This window comes from Condylura cristata, unplaced genomic scaffold (assembly GCF_000260355.1).
Source record: "Condylura cristata isolate star-nosed mole 26May11 unplaced genomic scaffold, ConCri1.0 scaffold00001, whole genome shotgun sequence".
Taxonomy (NCBI): Eukaryota; Metazoa; Chordata; class Mammalia; order Eulipotyphla; family Talpidae; genus Condylura; species Condylura cristata.
In genome coordinates, this window is record NW_004567102.1 from 80,870,829 (window position 1) to 80,889,834 (window position 19,006).

Genomic DNA, 19,006 nt, shown 5'->3' on the forward strand with positions numbered 1-19,006 from the left:
ACAATTGGAAAATAGGCACCAAGGACAGATTTGCTTTATATATATATATATATATAGTTTGTTTTTACATCGTTTTGTGCCTTTTATCCATCTGAGTTGTCATCCCCGTGGGCTTCCCATCACCAAGTCACCCATGCGCCATCACCATAGTCCAGTGCACTTCCCTCCCCACACAGTTATTTGATCCCATTCCCCCCTCCCCCCCCACAAACTGTCTGTTCTCCGGCTGTTCATTATCGTTATTTTCTCGCCTGGAAGGACAGGATTTTTTAGTCCATGCTCTTTACCCTATAACCTCAGTAACTATAATAATGCTGATCCACAAAACTTTTTTTCTCTTTTCCTGGATCCTCAAAGTCATAACCTAGTGGGTCAATGCATCTAGGACTCTTGATGGGAACCAGACTTTGTTTACCTTTTTTTTCTGATAAAGGTATTTTTCCTGCCTTTTTTTTTATTTCATGCCCTCACCACCTCTTAGAGCCCTTTAACCCTTTCACCCTCTTCCCTCTTTACCTCAGAAATCTCGTTAACCTTATTAGTCTGCTAGTTTCTGTAGGTATTGTCCTTGGTTGAATCATCCACTATGTAAATAATGTTTGTTTTTGTCATTCCGACTTGCTTTACTGCACCTAATTCCCTCAAACTCCTTCCATTAAGGTGTATATATGGCAACATTTCATCTTTCCTGTGACTGAGTCGTATTCCATACTGTGGCTAGAATCCATCTCCTGACCAGTCCTCTGTGGGTGGGCAATTGAGTTATTGCCATGCCCTAGCTATTGTAGCCAATTCTACAGTGGAAACTGTAGTGTACATAATGTTCTCAGTGGATAGTTTCATGATTTTCAATCTGGAGTAAATCTTCCAACAGATCTATTTAAAGGAGACTTCAAGATGCGTGCTTGACCAGCCCTGGTGCTAACCTCAGCGATGACCTTGAATCATTAGCTGTGTTACCTTAAGTAAGCTGCCTCCCTTTTATGAGCCATGGTTTCCTCACCTTAAAATTAGGGTCTGGTACAACATGCAATACTTCAGCTCCCTCCCAGCTCTGAGATTCTTGAGCAATGAATGCTAGTCACTCATGGACCGATGAGCGATCCCCAGAGCTGGGTGGTTCCCCCAGACACTTCCGCCTGCCAACATGTTGTCCACTCTGGAAATGAAGCCACCCCAGGGCAAGGCTGATGTGGATGACAGCTAGAGCACCAGGCTTAAATATTTCCAAGGACCATTTCTCTTAAGCTTTGAGAAGTCACACAATGGATTCTGCTCAGAATTCTTTTCTGCTCAGAAAGAAGGTTTATGTTGAAAGACCTAGACACAAACCTATATTAGAAGTGCTCTGTCTTCCAGTAATGGAAACCAGTGACCCAGAAATGTTGCTGCTTGGCCGTTTTATTCTTACTTCGTCTTTTCCTCTTCGTCTAATGTTTAGGTCTCAGTGATCAGATTTCAACTGCCTTTAATCCAGTCATGCTCATCTTTCTATCAAGGTTAATATAGTGTCAGACAGCTTTCCAAATTAAAACCAGTCTTACAAAAGGATACTTATTGAACTGTTAGGAAAAAAATGTTTGAAATTGGGACTCTCCTGAAGCCACTCACAGTAAAAGATGCTGTCAAAGTGTGGTATTGAGATAGACAGATGAGGTTTGGGTTTTTTTATTATTATTATTTATTTATGCATACAAGAGTTGGAGTACAGGCCAGTGGTGTGGGGTCTAGGGGAGTGAGAGGATTCACCAGAGACAGTGGGGAGCAGAATACACAGATCTACTGAAATACACTGCTGAGGGGAGCAGAGGATGAGACAGGAGAGGTCTGCTGCACCATGTAGGTAGCTACCTGCCTCGGGATCAAACTCAAGCCATAGCAGGCAGGACATAGACCAATACATTTTACAGTAACAGACACTGCACCGGTGGCTTCAATTTCCAGTAAAGTGCTGAGAAACTACCACTTGTTGAGTTTCAGTCAGTGTGCTATCAAAAAAGGATATCCACCCTGATCTGAAGAGGCTGGTCTGTTTGGCACACCTGTGTGAGACTGGATTTTGCTTCCTGTGTGACTCACTCAAAGTAACAAATTACAACAGATTGAATAAAGAAGCAGTTATGAGAATTCACTGGTGCTCTGTTAAGGTAGACATGAGCGATTCGAAAAAAAATCAAAATCAATGCTTCTCAATGATTTTTGTTTAAATTTTTTTCACAGGAAGTAATTGATATGAATATACTGGATGTATTATTAACTGATCAATTAAAAAAACATTTGATTTTCATGTCTAATGTAATAAATACTGATGGATCTAACTCAAAGAATTTTTAGTAGTATAAACAGGCCTTGACCCCTGCCCCACCGAGAAAAGTTTGAGAATTGCTTCTTTAGATCAAGAAACACTCCATGAAAGTGCAGAGTTTATAGTAAGCCTCGTGGTGTCTTCATCTTCAAACATGAAAGTATAAATCCCAGGTGGTCGAGGAGTGCCTTGTATATGCAACAGAAGCCACAATGTTCAATCCGAGGGAGCAGTGTAGAAAGCAAGGAGCAGGGAAGAAAAGTCCAAAATAATAATACATCAGAGTTCTCAGTTAGCAGCACTAAATAGAAGTGGCATAAGGCAACAGATGGTTCCCTCAAGACAGAGAAATGATCTCCAGCCAAGAATTATTTACCCACTGATACTATCAGAGTAAAAGGGAGAACATTTTGAAGTAGGAAGATTATGAGAAGTTATCACCTATTACCCTTATTACCTCCAAATAGGTGGTTGTTACCTCACAAAGCACAAAATGCATCTGAAATCATGTCCAAGAAACAAGTCATCCCACACACATGCAAGGTGAAAAGGTGTTGGGTGTTGAAAAGAGTCACAGTTTTGACACGATATCTGAGAATAATTCAGGGTGTTTGTTCTGAAAACAAAGCAGAAAAAGGAGGCAATATTAATTCCAGACAAAACATGATTGTACAAAAAAGAAAATGTAATTATGATACACTCTGAGGTGCCACTGAAAATAACATTGACATATTCTTAAAAATGTAAATTTTTACTTCTAATTGAATTTAACAACAGAACTTGTTGAGAAAATGGGAAAAGGGAAAGTTTGGGACATCTAAACTTGAAACAGTGAAATGCAGTATTAGCATGTTTACACAAGGAATACAAAATCAGCTAGAGCTGAAAATTTGGGGGGAGAGGGGGTGAGAACAAAGAGGAAAGGAAGCACAAGAGAAGCTCAGTGGTGGTGGATCTAGACCCACAGTTCCATGTATAGAATTTTATCTAACAGTGAGAGATTAGCGATTGTACAGCCAAATGTACCAGTCACAGTTATGTACAATAATGAACCGTTAAAAAATAATAATAGACTTATACCTGAAGCTGGAACTCTTCCTCAGCATCTTTCCATCAGGGCTCTATTTCCATTTATCATTTTACAATTATCATAAGATTTTTTCATCAAATGACGTCAGTGGATTCCAAGCTCCCAGAATCCAGGAGTCATTTTCCATTTTACCCAGTGATGCATGTGTTCTTGTTGGCTTGGGCCGCACGTGGAGCCGGAACCTACACAGCTGTCTGACGAGCGAGGGAGAGTGTGAGCACGTGAGCAGCGGTGACAAGCCTCCAGAAGACAAGTGTCAGGCAGGCCTTGATGCTGGGTGGGAGCGTTCCAGGTCAGCCTGTGTTCAACTCTCTACTCCAGGGAGACCTTGGGGAAGTTCCTTATCTAGACCTTGGTTATCCTAACAATGGGTCCTCAGTTATCCAGCTATAAATAGGACTCCTTGTAAATGCCATGTAAATGTTTCAACTTCCAAGTTAACTAAAATCTCCTCAGCAGCTATATTGCAATCTAATACTTTCTGGCTTTCTTTTTTATTTTTGTTAGTGAACTTCTGCAAGATTTGGAAAACTGTGAAAACGATCCTGTGGCCATAGCAGAATGTTTCGTGTCCAAGGTGAGCACAGTTCATTTCTCTGGGCCAAGCAAGACAGATGCAGAGGACAAATGGTTTGCATTTTGAAGTTTAAAGGACTGCCGCGTTCTGTGTGTTAAATACTGATCTCTGTTACTCTGGTATTTTTTCACCAGCATGAAAAAATCATATAAGTTTACTGCCCCTGGGAGCTGAGAAAGCTAATGTAGTGATGGTGCTAGCAATGGAATGATGTTACCCTAGTTTCCTGAGCAGAACTTGAAGCTTGGAGGAGGAAGAGTCCAAAATAGAAAAATGTTAGAAACATGAATATTTGTTTTTTAAAAAGATTTATTTATTTATGCATACAAGAACTGGAGTACAGGTGCAGTGAGAGGCTTCACCAGAGACATAGTGGGGAGCAGAACAGGCAGATCCCCAAAGTACACTGCTGAGGGGAGCGGCAGGCGGGTCAGGAGAAGTCTGCCGCGCCATGTGGGTCACCTCTGGGGCGGGGATCGAATTTGCACTGTGGCCAGCTTCACAGTGCTGCGCTTTAACCCACTGCACCACCAGGGAGGGCCAGAAACATGAATATTTGTAAAATGCCACTAGACCAGTTACAAGAATCTGGTAGAATATAAATGCTTTACAGACAATATATGTAACAGTCTCTAAGCTGTGTAAGTACCATTTGGAAGGCGCAGGGTGAAAAGAACATCTGAAATTGTGCTCTCATTTTCCTAGTCTTCCTAAACAGTATTGACGAGTTAGGAAAATAGAAAGGGTTTGATCCAGCAGGTTAAATGACCGCCCATACTCTGCCCCTTGATAGCAGGTCGAGTTCTGAAGCACCGGGCAACCCTTTCATTACTTCCTCCATGTGCTGACCACCACATGTGGACCTCTGGCTTACGTTTCTCTTAACAATTCAATAGCTTTTGTTTGGAAAACCTCTGGCAAGTTGTTTTACATCAGAACGTCATGGAATTTCTGCAGTTGTGTTCTCAGATGTGCAAAAGTTTAAGCCAAGTTCAAGATGGTGCTTTGGGATCAGCTGAGAATTAGCACCTCGTTTAGAGTTCTGGAGTCAAAGGTAAGGGTGACGTGGTCGCCCAGCCTGATCTGGCTCCCGACTTGTTCTGGGGGTCATTTCTGACAGCTGCGACTCAGCCCAGTGGTGTCGAATCCAAGCATAACACTCTGGGTTTATAGAAGTGGGATCCCTTAACGGCAGCGGTTGGGTTTGCACATAAAACACGTTGTGGATGGGTGTTGGGGGGGGGGGGCTAATGTGTAAAGTGTTTGTGTGAAGATGCTTACACAGGCATTCTTTTGCCCGAGTTACCTGGGTCGGAGTTCATTCTCCTAAGGGAACTTGAAAATGGAGAAGGGAAATGGAAGAGGGAAAAGTAGGTAAAAAGCTAGGCGAGGATATCAAAGAAGATATGTCAAAAGAACCGCAGCACATAAACAGCATGGACGCTTTCGGAAACGCTGGGGCTTTTACTGGTAACTGTAATCACAAGCTGATTAAAGATGGTCCAGCATGTGCTTAGCTCGGGCTTAATTATTCACATAAAAGTTTGTTTATGTGCCACTTTGCCAACTCCCCAATCTCCTTCATTGTAATAATGCCAAGTTTAATTAGAAGACGACTTGACTGCTCGGTGTTCTCACAAGGAAGCCGGGCTGGGAAGGGAGTGTTTGCTTCTGGCACCACTTGCTTCTCACTCAGCACCCTGAAATGTAGGCGATGTTACGTTTTCTGAAACACAACCAGCTGCTCAGGCCCGAGGAGGAATGGAAAATTGCTTTAATTGAGAGGCCATTAATGAAAGAAGTGAAGCTGGCAGTTGACTTTTGCTTTTATCTGAATCACTGGGGCTGACACGGGGATTCATCTTTGACCTGGCTTTTTGGGAGATGGTCGTGTAGATTACAGGAGGACAAAGGAGGAGGCATCTTACCTGCTGCTCCTGGAAGAAGGACGAGGAGCTGGGGAGGTCATTCCTTTAAGAGACAGAAATAAGTCCACTGAGCAGGCCATGCTGTGTCCCAGCTGATGATGTGTTAGCACAAGCCTCTGCAAACCCCTGGGCCTCATCTCCTCGGGGGTCCTGTCCTCTGCTCTCCCCTCGCTTGCATCCCTTATCTTGACTGTCCAGCAGGTGACACTGGGCAGCGTACAGGGAGAGACCAAGATCCAGACTCCCTCTCCCCAGCAGCGCGGCTCCTTCCCCTTGGGTGCCTTTCTCCTGGGGTGTCCAGTCACACCTCACCCCCTACTGATACCAGATTGTTGTATCAGTAGAGTGGTGCAAGTCAATATGACCTTACCCAGTATGCTTCCTGCATTTAAAATTTTTCTCATAGTGTTGATTGAAAACTCAGGAATCAAGAGTGTGTGTGTATGTATGTGCAAGAGAGGGAGCGAGAAGGTCCAGGGGAAGAGGAGGAGGGTCGAGCTACCCTGTGAGAGAAGGAGCCCTAAGATCTCTCTCTAAGCTAGTTACGCATTCAGTGAACAGGTGACTGCACCCGTGTCCATCTGGCCATCTCTGACACACTCATATTTTGAATCTTTCATAATTACATGTCTCATTTCTATGTCGTTTTTAATGGCAATTTGAAAAACCAGGATGAAATGTCTATTTTTGGTGTCATTTCTTTATGATTGTCTTTTCATAAACACTTCTGAAATGATTTGGGGGGTTTATCTAATAAAAAGCATTTGGGGATTAGCTAGCTTGGGGCTCTTGAGCTCTGTAAAGCCACTGTTTGAATTGTCCATGGAGTTTATAAAAAATCTGAGATGAATTATGCATTTGATTCTATGCTAAGTATACATGGCTGATTTCAGTCACAGCCCTCTAATTTAAAACAGCAGTGGCGCCGTGGTGTCAGAGTCCTCGGAAAGACAGTTGTGCAGAAGTCTGGAGATCTCGTTAGGGAGAGGTCCAGCATCCGATGTAACTTAAACATATTTTCATTAAAGCTGTTGTTTCAAAAATTTCATCTTTCAAATGATCCAGAAGTTCCTACATTTAAGGGAAGTCAGCTGATTGTGTTCAACCCCAGACTGAGCTCTGCAGGAAGCAGGAGAGTGCGTGAGCACCCAGAGAAAGGCTCAGTCTGAGCCGCACTTGCTGTAAGACCTTGGTGCAGTCACTTATCTTTCCTGTTCGTGGAGCAGACTTGGGTGCTCGGTGCCTCCAGGAGCCAAACGGATGTGTGGCCTGCTCCCAGAAATCAATTTCCCTAATGTGTGAAGGGGCCCAGTTAGAGGCCAAATGACCTGGGCCCTTGCCTGGTCTCCTAGGGACATAGTGACCATGAATCTGTAACCCCAGGGCCAGTGGATCTCACATTTTCTCAGGAGATTCAAGATATTTTGACTTTCCACCTTTTTTAAATTGATGGTTTACTTAGATTCTATTTAGTACTGTGCTGGAATATTGGCAGCATATTAAGGGAGTGTGACCATAGGGAATCAGGCCCTCAGATAATGAGGGGAAAGAGTGACACAGACCCCTTAAGGAGAATGCACCCTTGACGTCAGCAAGCCTGCTCCCAGAAATCAATTCCAAAGATATAGGGACAAAAATTCAGTAAGTGTGATTCCATTCCTTTGCAATAATTGCTACAATTTATAGCTACAGTCTATGTAGAATTCATTTTTATGCATACATCTATCCTTTTATGTATAGAAAAATACGATACAAGAAAATAGCCCAAATGCTCATTAGCAGGAAGCTGATTGGATAAACCGTGACCTGTCCATATAACAGAATAGCATGAAGCAGTAAAAGCAGATAAAGGAGATCTCTATGTACTACTAGGGAGCAATGGGGTACATGTCAAAAGCCTGTGGTTCTCAAGGTGTGGTCCCTGGATGAATGGCAGCAGCAGCATCTGGAAACTTGTTGGGACTGAAAGTCAGCCCCAGTTGAGACCTACTAAATCAGCCCCTGGTGGTGCAAGTCCAGAGGGACACAGGTGCATTGACTCCTGGCTTACAAAGCCGCCCAGGTGTTTCTGATATACACTTAAGTTTGACAACTCCCTGGCCTAGCTTATTCTTATTTATGTGGGAATGGTAGAGAATCTACACCTATTGAAATGTATATATACTTCCTCAAAGATTAACTGTAAGATTGAAAATGGGTTACTAGAGATGGAGCAGAGAATAGACTAGAAAGGAGTGGCATAGAAAATAGACATCTTTAATATGCTTTGCAGAGTTAACTCTGAAACCATGTAGATATTTTACCTAATTATAAAACAAAATTGACTGTAAACAAAAGTAGTCTCCAAAATTAAAAGCAAATGAAACTGTGGCCAGATTCGTGTATCCAATTTGTAGTATAACCACACAGAGGAAATTCTAGCTGATTTTAAAAGGCGCAATGGACACGCTACAGCAAATACATTTTTAACTGGTTTCAGTGATGATTTCACATGGGGGGGGGGGTTTGGTATCGTTGGTCTGAATCTGTTGAACATGCTGTGAGATCAGGCAAATGATTTAGTGTCCTCAAATTGTAAGAGCAACAAAATGCAATTGGAAATGAGACTGATGAGAAATACTGTGGTCCTCGATTTGACTTGCAAATTTGAATTAAGGGTGCATTTTAGCTTTTAAAAATGCCATATTCCTAATCCTGTCCACTGGAAGGCCTAGAAGTAACAGTGAACCTGGCAGTAAGAGAGTATCCTGATTGCCCCCATTGTGGTCTCCAAATACGTCCTGCAAAAAAAGAATCAGAACTCCATGAAGACAGGGGAGGAGTGGACAGGACGGTCTGGAACATCCTGTCCACCAGAAACTGGAAGCCAGACACTGCAGGTCAGGTCACCAGCCTCAAGAAGACATTCCTCCTGGCCCAAGCTAGGATCCTCTGAGGATTAGTAAGGAGAACTCAGTGAAAACGACTGAAACTCATTAACTGTGTTTGCATTCATTAATTCATAATACTATTTAAAAAAAAAACAGGCTGATGACATTTGCAGAATGCTAGAGAGCTAATGCATTATTTTGAAAATTAAAAGAATCAAGACTTTCTCCTGCCTTTCCCATGCAAGACCACAAACTGCAGGGTAACAAATAATTAATATAACGATGTTCCTTTTGGGGAAAGAGTCTGGCTAATAAATGAAGAAGGAGCCACAGAGTGAAGTATCACCACATATCCATTAATAGATCTAGGCAATCATTACTGAGAGTTGTTAACATTTCCAAAGAGAGCCAAGCAGAAGGCCCTGTCTCCTGATGGAAGTACAGTGCAACTGAGGAAAGAATGCATGCCAAATTAGGGAGGCGAAATCTGGCTAAGCCTCTACTGAGCACAGGAGAGCAGAGGGCTGAGGATGCAGGAAAGGAAACCGTGGAGTATGTCAGCAAAACTGAGCCTGCGGAGACTGCTGGACAAACCATCTGGGGTGTTCACCCCAACTGCAAGGGTGGAACAGAGAGAGAGGGAGCTGATAGATTAGAGATTTAGGAGCGCTCAGGCAGTTACGGTTTGTGACTGTTGTTTGGATTCCAAAACAAAAAGCAAATGTGAATGGTGACCGGTGAGCTTTCGTGAAATCAGGAAATTATTTAAATATGACAATGAAATGACATTGCAGTGAGGCTCCCTGGAAGGCCATGTTTTAGGGAGAGTTACTAAAATACAAGTGAAATGAATTTGCTTCAGAAATGGCCTCATGATGAGGATATTTGGGAGTTCTCTATTATGCCATCTTCTTTTCTCTCAAATATGCCTGAAGCTTTAATAAGAAAACAGTTCATTCTAGTTGAGTTTAGCTAAAAGGATTTAAAGTGGAAATTCCTTGAAAGTCTGAAAATAACTGAAGTTATCAAAAACTATTCTCTGGGAGTTATAGGTGATTCCAGATGGAGTGTTTAAGAAGAGTCAGAAACACCAGAATGTGAAACACCACTGAAATATTAAGCTGTGACTCTTTCAAAATGTGATTCCTTTTGAGTTTCCAAGAGCCATAATCCACTGGCTTTGAATTATTTATTCTTACTGACAGTTTTAAAATTAAAAGTGTAAAAAAGTAGCTTCACCTAGAGCGTTTCCTTGGTAGTGTAGGAGAAATTGCGAGACTTTGAATGGGACCAAAATGTCCATTGGGTGCCTCCAAATACAAATAAATAAAATAAACCTTGAGCCTCTCCCAGTTGACCCTTCCAAATGTACGCCCCAAGAGGTGTCTGCACCTCGATTGCCTTTGAAGATGTCTCAAATCGTAGGTCATGTTCGTGCTGCTTGATGCCAGATTTACAAATGAACCGTGTCCCACAGAGGGACACCTGACCCCTTTACCCACCCATCCTGATAGAACAAAGGCAGTTTGGCATCTCTCTGGAAATGCACCCAGCATTCCTCACTGGCCTAAGTGCGATGTTCTTTCTTCTCCTTGGATCTATAAGATGATATCTTAAGTCAGGTCTTGGACTATGTTCATTGTATAGATGCTTGGAAGTCAAGGTCTTGCCATTGACAAAATCCACCTTTACAGGCAAGAGCATTTCTGTTTCTCAATATTTGACCAGATCAGACATCTAAAAGACAGATGGGCTCCTGTGGACTGGGACACTGTCCTAGCAAAAGGCCAGACCCGCGCTTGGTTATTCAAGTTGGTCCCTGAGCCATTGCTGACATTAGATGTGTACAGATGAGACACGAATCCTGCTCACAAGTATCTTCTCACAATTTGGCAGAGAGAGGGGTTTAGTATTTCAGTGGGCATTATTTGCCAGATGAACGCAATCGGGGTACGCCCTGTGAGCACTACACTGGGAGACAGATACAGAGGGATGCCCCTCCCTCCAGTCACTGCCACACGTAGGTAAGTATTAGGTGCTGTTGGCGCTCCGGAGAGCCCCAGAAAGCTCCAGACAGGTGGGAAGCCTCTGGCAGGCATCCGTGGGGGCCTGGCTGGCATTCCATGGCAGGGCGGCTGGCAGTCTCCAGCAGCTTCCTCGCACCCTGCTGTGCTTTCCTCGTGTAGTAGCGTTACTCACAGTTCTCTCCCACACTGCAAGTCCACCAGGCAAGCCCAAGCACCCAGGAAAGAAACCTGGTTTTCTTCCCCTTCCTGTTTGCCTTAGATTCATTTTAACACAGCAGATGCTCCTTAAATGTTTATTGAACTCAGGTGAGTTCAAGTATATGCAGCATCTCAGTAGAAAGCAAGGCAGACAGGTCATGCCCACACGGCCAGAGACAGGTGCCTGGGATGAGAGAGACATATTGAAAAATACAGTTATTTCTTTTTGTTGTTTCTGAAGGTGTGTTGATGCCTCTGCCGTTTGCCGCTAACGCCTCTCTCTTCTCCTTGCAGAGTGAAGCCTTCCACATCTACACCCAGTATTGCACCAACTACCCCAGGTACCCAGGGCGCGTGCAGGGCTGCCAGGTCCCCTCTCAGCCAGTGGCCAGCCCGTCAGTCCAGTGAACGTGGCTGTGAGGCGTGTCTCCCTGGAACAAAGTCTTATGGGGAGAACAGCAAGGCATGCTGACAGTAGAATCCAGGGGTCCTCAGACATTGACCCACTCGGACTTTGGGGCTCCCCACAGAGCAGTGTAGGGAAAAATTATGAGGACCTTGAATAAGGCCAAAAGATTGCTAGTGCCCATCAGTGGGAAACAAAGAAACCTGTTGTGTTAAGGGCTCATCTAGTCCCTTTTCTGGATGCGCATTGTGTTGTTGAGAATATGGGGGACACTGAGCCTCTCATGTTGCTGGGGCTACATCTGTAGAAGTCAGGATGCTCAAAGCCAGCCTTGCCCCAAAACCAAAATTCAGGAAAATCACAGATTTGGCCTCTATGCCACAAAACTTCTTCCTGAGGGGAAGGGGAATAACATCCCGTGCTAAAGAAAAACCAAGTTCTGGACCCAGTTTTCAGGACGTGCACCACTAAAGGAACTTTTCAGGGCATTATGTCTGTGTAGATTTCCCTACAAACATGTTATTCAAAGAAATACCTTCTGAATTGGCAATTTTGGAAGTTTATATTATGGTGTTGCTAAGCACTAAAAGAAGAGAGAACAAAATAAAGGTAGCCGTTTCTCTACTCGGCGGCTTCAGGGTCAAGGACAGGCAAAGTCATTAGTGCACAGACATTTTTAAGAGCCTGTCAAGGATGGAGCAAAGTCACAAGCTTGGAGTATGCGGTCAGGAAGTAGGGATGACCATCTCTTGCTTTCTAGCAATTTCTACACTTGGGGGTTTAGAATACAACTAGATGCCATAGACTTGTGTATTCAGGAGAAACAGCAGATGCAAATTAACACATTGTGAACTGAGTCATGTGTAACAGAAGCTAAAGGTGCGTGAGATGAAGGGAGAACAAGCCAAGCCCCGTGAGGAAAGGTAGGGACGGTTTTCTGCAGGATGATTTTTGAGTTCTGACTCTCACTTTGAAGAAAAGACGCTTCTTCACAGAGATGGTCTAAAGGCCTCTGTGCAGCACCTTTGTCTGGTTCTCGCCCAATTTTGTTTTCATATTCACAGAAAAATGTGGCCACCTGTTCTTGTGTCCACCGGCTGCCCTCTGAGACACCAGGCTTCCTTCCCCATTTCATGAGCTGAGAGTGCCAGGCATATCCATCTCGCTGGCAACCTGTCCCCCACTGGATCAGGCTGGCGATATTAAATGTCACCTCCCACCTTGACAAGAGGCACAGGGCCCCCCCTCCTTCCCTGGGAAGGGGCACAGGCCAGTCAGATCTGGGGCCTCAGATAGTCCCCCGCCCCCCGAGACTTCTGAGAACAGGGAGCCCCAACTACTCAGTGCTTATGGCTGGCAGTTCTTATATTCAGGCAAAGCCCAAGCCCCCAGAAGACCAAAGGGCTACTGGGAAACTGCCCGACTCTACTTATTAATAGAAATGCCCCTAAGCCTCTGATGAAGAATAGTTTTGAAATCTCAGCCTAGGAGTTAACGATCTGTTTAGACTGATATTTCTCAAAATAGATGGACTTGGACATTCTAACGGCTTCATCAGGAGAACTCTGTTTCACTGCCTTCCCAGGCGTCTTACTTTATGGTTTGGTTTTCTCTGATTTTGAAATGAATCCTGAAAACATTTTCCTGACTTGGGGAGAAAAAGGCTAAAATGATGTCCACCTGCTTTTTTGTAAGACCATAAGCTGTTGCTGTGCATGTGTGTAGACCCCGCCAACACAGCAGCTCACTGTCTGCAGCAGATATGAGCACTGTTAACCATCTCCCTGGGTAGTTGAGGGGCTACTCACTGCCTGTGAGGCTGGTGGGATGGAGGAGGGCTCTGAGTGACTGTAGGAGCGAGGTGGTCTCGCTGTCTCAGAGCTGTCTTCACAATGAGGAGAGCCAGTTGAAGATACAAGAGAGACCTACTCAAGGGTTCTCAAAGAGAAGCTAGCTGTGGTTGGAGGTCCCCAAGGACCATCATGCCATGCAGCATACACAAACTGGACCAGCAGAAGGCTGTGTCCATGGGGAGAAGGGACCCTCTTTTCTGAGTATGGAGGTGCCCACGCCTTACATCTAGCCAGTAGAAAGTGAGCACTGCATAATGACACCCAGTGGGGGCAGCCCTGGGGGCTGGCATCCAACTCAATCCCCTTTGGCATGCTGCATGTCCCCCGGCTGGGGCTGCGTCTTCAGGGGGCCCAACGTGGGCTTCCAGCCTCACACCCCCACTTGCCACACGGCTATGCTGCCTTCTCTTACTTTGCCGTCCAGGGGGGTGCCCTTTCCCACACACCCTGTGTTACACCTGTCACACCTGTTAACTGTAGCTCTGCGGCTGCCCTTCCTGGGTTCAGGTATGTTCACCCTGACAGTCTAGACTAAAACAACACTGCCTCTTGCAGGTCGGTGGCGGTGCTCACGGAGTGCATGAGGAACAAGGTGCTGGCCAAGTTCTTCAGGGAACAGCAGGAAGCTCTGAAACACTCCCTGCCTCTAGGGTCCTATCTCCTGAAGCCAGTTCAGCGGATTCTCAAGTATCATCTCCTTCTGCATGTAAGTTTCTGCAGGCGGCAGAGATGTGTGTAGCTGTGAAGTTGAGGGGAGGAAATCTCCAAAGAGGCAGGGGACAGATGGAAGTGTTTTCCATACTCATACTCTACAACTGACTAATCCGCTTTGAGGAATTAGAGACATTTATACTCTGGGCCTGCAGCCCCATTGACCACAGCCCAAAGAAAAGACTCTTTTTCTCTCTGATAGGCCTTTCGAGAACCTTGCACTGGGTAGTGACAGCTTCAGGGAGAGAACTCTCAGCATAATGGAAAACAGATTTTTGTGTTTTGTTTTATTTCCATGAGCCCAGCTTCAGTAGGCAGTTGAGAGGGAGGGAAAAGCTACTCATCATAGATTGGCTTTAGTGTGATCAGAAAGAGTAGGGACTGGAAAAGGGAGATGATAGATGAGCAGAAAGTAGAGTGATCCTAGGGCCAAATTTACATTTACTTCAGGATATCTTTTCTCTATATCCCTGCCTGTTACTTGTCCAAATGCAAGGATACCTTAGAAATAAAGATGGGCATGGTGCTCACATTCTCATGTCTGATCTTCTAGGAAAGTTGATAAGGTGGAAAAAAGAGGTTTTTTTAAAAGATCTATTTATTTATGCATAGAAGAACTGGGGTGCAGAGCAGAGGTGTCGGGGATGAGAGGATTTACCAGAGACAGAGAGGGGAGCAGAACAGGAAGATTACTGAAATACACTGCTGAGGGGAGCAGCAGGCGAGACAGGAGAGGTTTGTTGTACCATGTGGATCAGCTTCCTGACCAGGGAGGGAACTCAGGCCACAGCGGCCATAGTGTGATATTGCCATGACTTAACCCTTACCCCACCAGGGTGGTCTATAAAAAAAGTTTCAATGAAAGTAATCTCTCTGTAGATGGGATTATAAGGGGTAACAATAGGGGAAACAGTACAATAGGATGGTTAGGGCAGGGCTCCAGGCAAGAGTACCCTGTTTGTGTGCAAATTCTATATATTGCCTACATTTACTGGCTCATAGGTAGTCACTAAAAGTAAGCTGTACCTTTTGGTTTTTTATACAGCATTAAAAGTCTTTTCTTAAAAAGACTTAATCCAAAAAAGATGTGGCACATATACACAATAAAATATTACTCAGCAATCAAAAAAGATAAACTCGTGCCTTTTGCAGCAACATGGATGGAGCTGGAAGGGATCATGCTTAGTGAGATAAGCCAGAAAGAAAAAGAAAAGTGATGGATGTTTGCATTCATAGCAGGAGCACAAAGGATCAGAGGAAAAAATAATGATGAACAACTGTAATCCAGAGAAATTTTACGGGAGTGGAGTGGGGAATGAGATCAAAAATGGGGGAGGGGGTTGGGGCAATGCACTGGACTATGATGATGGCACATGGATAAATTGGTGATGGGAAGTCCATGGGGATTACAGCTGAGATGGAAAAAGGCATGAAATGATGTAAAAATAAAAATTAAAATAATTTTTTAAAAAAGGCTTACCCGGAGCTCCTATCTTACCATTTTGTTGCAGATATTTCTAGGAAGTTATCTCAAAATGTTAATAATGGTAGGAGCTACTAAATAAAAGATAAAATATGAAGAACGAATCACAGAGGTCACAGAGATGCCCTCTGGTAATGGCTATATGAGAAAAAAAAAAAAAAAGAAGGAAATAACTGGTCCTTCTTTCATTTAAGGAAATAGAAAATCACCTTGACAAAGACACGGAAGGCTATGATGTGGTGCTTGATGCGATAGATACCATGCAGCGGGTCGCCTGGCACATCAATGACATGAAGAGGAAACACGAGCACGCAGTCAGGTTACAGGTAAGCCCTCAAGGCCGGGGGAAGAGGGTGTACTGGTTCATTATCCTCTTCCCAGTCAAGCATTTGGCTACTCAAGCTTGTTATTTCACTCATGGTCATTACCGTGGGTCATAGAGAGGTCAGGACACCAAAAATAGCGATTATTGTTTAACACGACTGTTTAAGTGTAACCTTTAAGTGAAGAGTGAGTGTGCCCTGCAAGGGCCAACTTAATAAAGGAGGTTTCCCAAGGCCTTATCTCATGCTACTCTCAAATAAGTAATGCTTCTTGAAAGCAACTTTCTCTAAACTATTTAGAGGTTTTGAGCCTCTCTCACTGGTTCATGCAAAATCACATGGTGGTGTATGTGGTGACGAGGCAGGGACTCAGGAAAAGGTGATTTGAGTCACGGGCCAGGTCATCTGCAGCTTCAGATTCTTCATTTCTTAAGTAAGACTGATGTGAGGCTTGCTAAATTCCCATCCAGCACCAACGTTTTGAGTCCTAAGTCCCTGGGAAATTTTGATAGGTTCTAGGTCAGTGATTACATGCTGGTCACCTCAAAAGATGCACTATTTAAAAACAACAAAAAGTTGTGTGACCTCAATGCCTGGACTGGGCCTTACCTTCCTACCTCCTGTTTAACAACATGGAACATTCTCTTTTACAGGAGATACAGAGCTTGCTCACTAACTGGAAGGGACCAGACCTGACTAGCTATGGGGAACTGGTACTGGAGGGAACCTTCCGCATCCAGCGTGCCAAGAATGAGCGGACCCTCTTCCTCTTTGACAAGCTGCTTCTCATCACGAAGAAGAGAGATGACACATTTACATACAAAGCTCACATCCTGGTAGGTCTGAATACTTGTCATAACTTTGGGGCTTGTTCATTCTCTTCCAAGTATCTCTCACCTCCATTCTCTGTTCTCCCTCCAGTGTGGCAACCTCATGCTTGTGGAAGTGATACCCAAGGAGCCTCTCAGCTTTAGTGTCTTCCACTATAAGAACCCCAAGCTGCAGCACACAGTTCAGGTAACAATAGCACCTTGGCCACCCAACAAGCTCTCTCCTGTGAGCGATGAGTTCCATAGCCCTTTCCAGGATTTTCAGGCATTTCAGGCATTTCTTCCGAAACTTCCCCAGCCACATAGTGCATTTCGCACTATGTCTTGAGCTAAAGCAACAACTGTATCGTGTGTGTGGTAGAGGCATGAATTGTCTAACTGTCCAAACCCCCTCTCCTAGGCTAAATCCCAGCAAGACAAACGCTTGTGGGTTCTGCACCTGAAGAGACTGATCCTGGAGAATCATGCAGCGAAGATTCCTGCCAAGGTAAGACAAAAACCCAACTCTACAAGGCAGCCTGAGAGCAATAAATTTTTAACTTCAAAAGAAGGAAAATTGAAAAAAAAAATGAGATATGTAAGAGATCATCTAAAACAATCACATAACTGAAAAGATTCTCTGTGGAAGGGTGGGGTTCTTTAAATTGCTATTTGTTTTTGAACTAAAAAGAAGAAAAATAAGGAAAAACTTGAAGAAGAGCAGGGGCAGTGAGAGGATTCACCAGGGACAGAGTGGGGAGCAGAACAGGCTGACTGATGAAGCATACTGCTGAGGGGAGCAGCGGGAGGGTCAGGAGAGGTCTGCCGCGCCATGTGGGTCACCTCCAGGCCAGAGGATCAAACACAGACTGAAGCGGCTGTCGCCAGCTTGCAGTGCTGCACTTTAACCCACTGTGCCACCAGGGGAGAGCCCACCTGAAGAGATTTATAAACAGCGCTAGCCTCATAGGCAATTAGCTAAGCAAAACAAATTAATAGAGATATAAGCTAAGCTTGGTGGAAGGGTAAATATTCAGTGACAGTGGAGTGAGGAAGCAAATGCCATTTACCTCAGAATTGAAGAGTGAGGAAGGTTTTATGAAGGAGGGGGAAAGGATAAGGAAAGCCAACTGAGCAGAGTAAATAATCAAATCAGAGATGTGGCACTGGGATCGTGTCTGGACATCAGAGATGCGGAGGAGGTGAGACCGGAGAAGTGGAAGGCGGCTGCCAGCCTATGAAGGGCTTTGCAGTCACACACTAAGGAGTCTGCACTGGATTAGCAGTGAGAATGCTGGGAAGGTGGAGGAGGGGTAGGGAGGGGGAGGGGCTGGCAAGGGCTCCCCTGTGTTCAGTTAAGACAAACGAATTAGAGAGGTGAGACTGGAGGCAGGGGAATTAATAAACCAGCTATGAGGCCTCCCTGGTGGCACAGCAGGTTAAAGCACAGCATTAAGAAGCTAAAGCCACTCAGCATGAGTTCGATCCCCAGCCCCGGAGGTGACCACATGGCACAGCAGACCTCTCCTGACCCGCCCGCTGCTCCCCTCCGCAGTGTACTTCCTTGATCTGCCTGTTCTGCTCCCCACTCTGTCTCTGGTGAATCCTCTCACCGCCCTGCACCTCTGGCCTGTACCCCAGCTCTGTATGCATAAATAAATGAATCTTTAAAAAAAAAAAAGCCAGCTATGTGATAGTCTAGAAAAGAGTTGGAGGGCATTGCCCAGGAGCCCTGACAACAGAGAGAGAATACACTCTGTTCATCACGGACTTGGAGGAAATAGGATTTTGCCCACAAAGCACATGAGGAGAGGGAGAACTCAGTCAAGGATGAGTCAGGAGTTGAGCAAAGAGAATGTTGTCAGGAGTTCTGAAACAGGTAAGCAAAGGGGAGGAGCTGGTTGGGTGGGGGAGGGAGGGGGGAGCTGTGGGTTGCGTGTGCAGGGTGGTGACTACAGCTGGGAATTCAGGACCGGCCAGCTGGGGATGCAGAGGCTGGTTCCATACAGAGACGAGCAGAGGCCCTGAGCCTGGAGAAGAGGGCTTGAAGGTATAAAACAAAGAAGAACTTTTTGGGATCTCAACATCTAGGTGGTCTATAAAGGGAAGAAAGATTGGAGCGTGACCAGAAAGAGTGGGCAAGTGGAGAAAGGGGGGAGACAGACGTGGAAACAAAGGAAGGGAAGAATCTCAAAGAGCCTGATTCAAACCCAGGTCTGGCTGACTCCCAAGACCACTGTAATCACTTGACCCCCAGTATCTGCCTGCAGAGGAACAGTCTCAAACGCTCCAGAGGTGAAAACAGATTCAGTCAGGAGCTCAGCATTAGAGTTGGCCTCTGAGGGTCCAGGAGACATGTGTAGGCTGAGACTGAAGGGGTGGAGGAACAGGCTGGGTGCCAACTGTCTTTTCTTTTTTTTTTTTTT

At 44.8% G+C, this 19,006-nt stretch overlaps 1 protein-coding gene across 1 annotated transcript in view; it reads left to right on the forward strand.

Annotated features, from left to right (window-relative positions):
* The window catches only part of PLEKHG1 (pleckstrin homology domain containing, family G (with RhoGef domain) member 1), a 200,463-nt gene that overhangs the window by 161,487 nt on the left and 19,970 nt on the right, over window positions 1-19,006 (forward strand). The window contains exons 5-11 of the mRNA XM_004673933.2: window positions 3,903-3,972; window positions 11,290-11,336; window positions 13,810-13,960; window positions 15,643-15,774; window positions 16,425-16,607; window positions 16,693-16,788; window positions 17,002-17,088. Coding sequence (XP_004673990.1) covers window positions 3,903-3,972; window positions 11,290-11,336; window positions 13,810-13,960; window positions 15,643-15,774; window positions 16,425-16,607; window positions 16,693-16,788; window positions 17,002-17,088 — 766 coding nt within the window. The remainder of the gene's footprint in view (window positions 1-3,902; window positions 3,973-11,289; window positions 11,337-13,809; window positions 13,961-15,642; window positions 15,775-16,424; window positions 16,608-16,692; window positions 16,789-17,001; window positions 17,089-19,006) is intronic.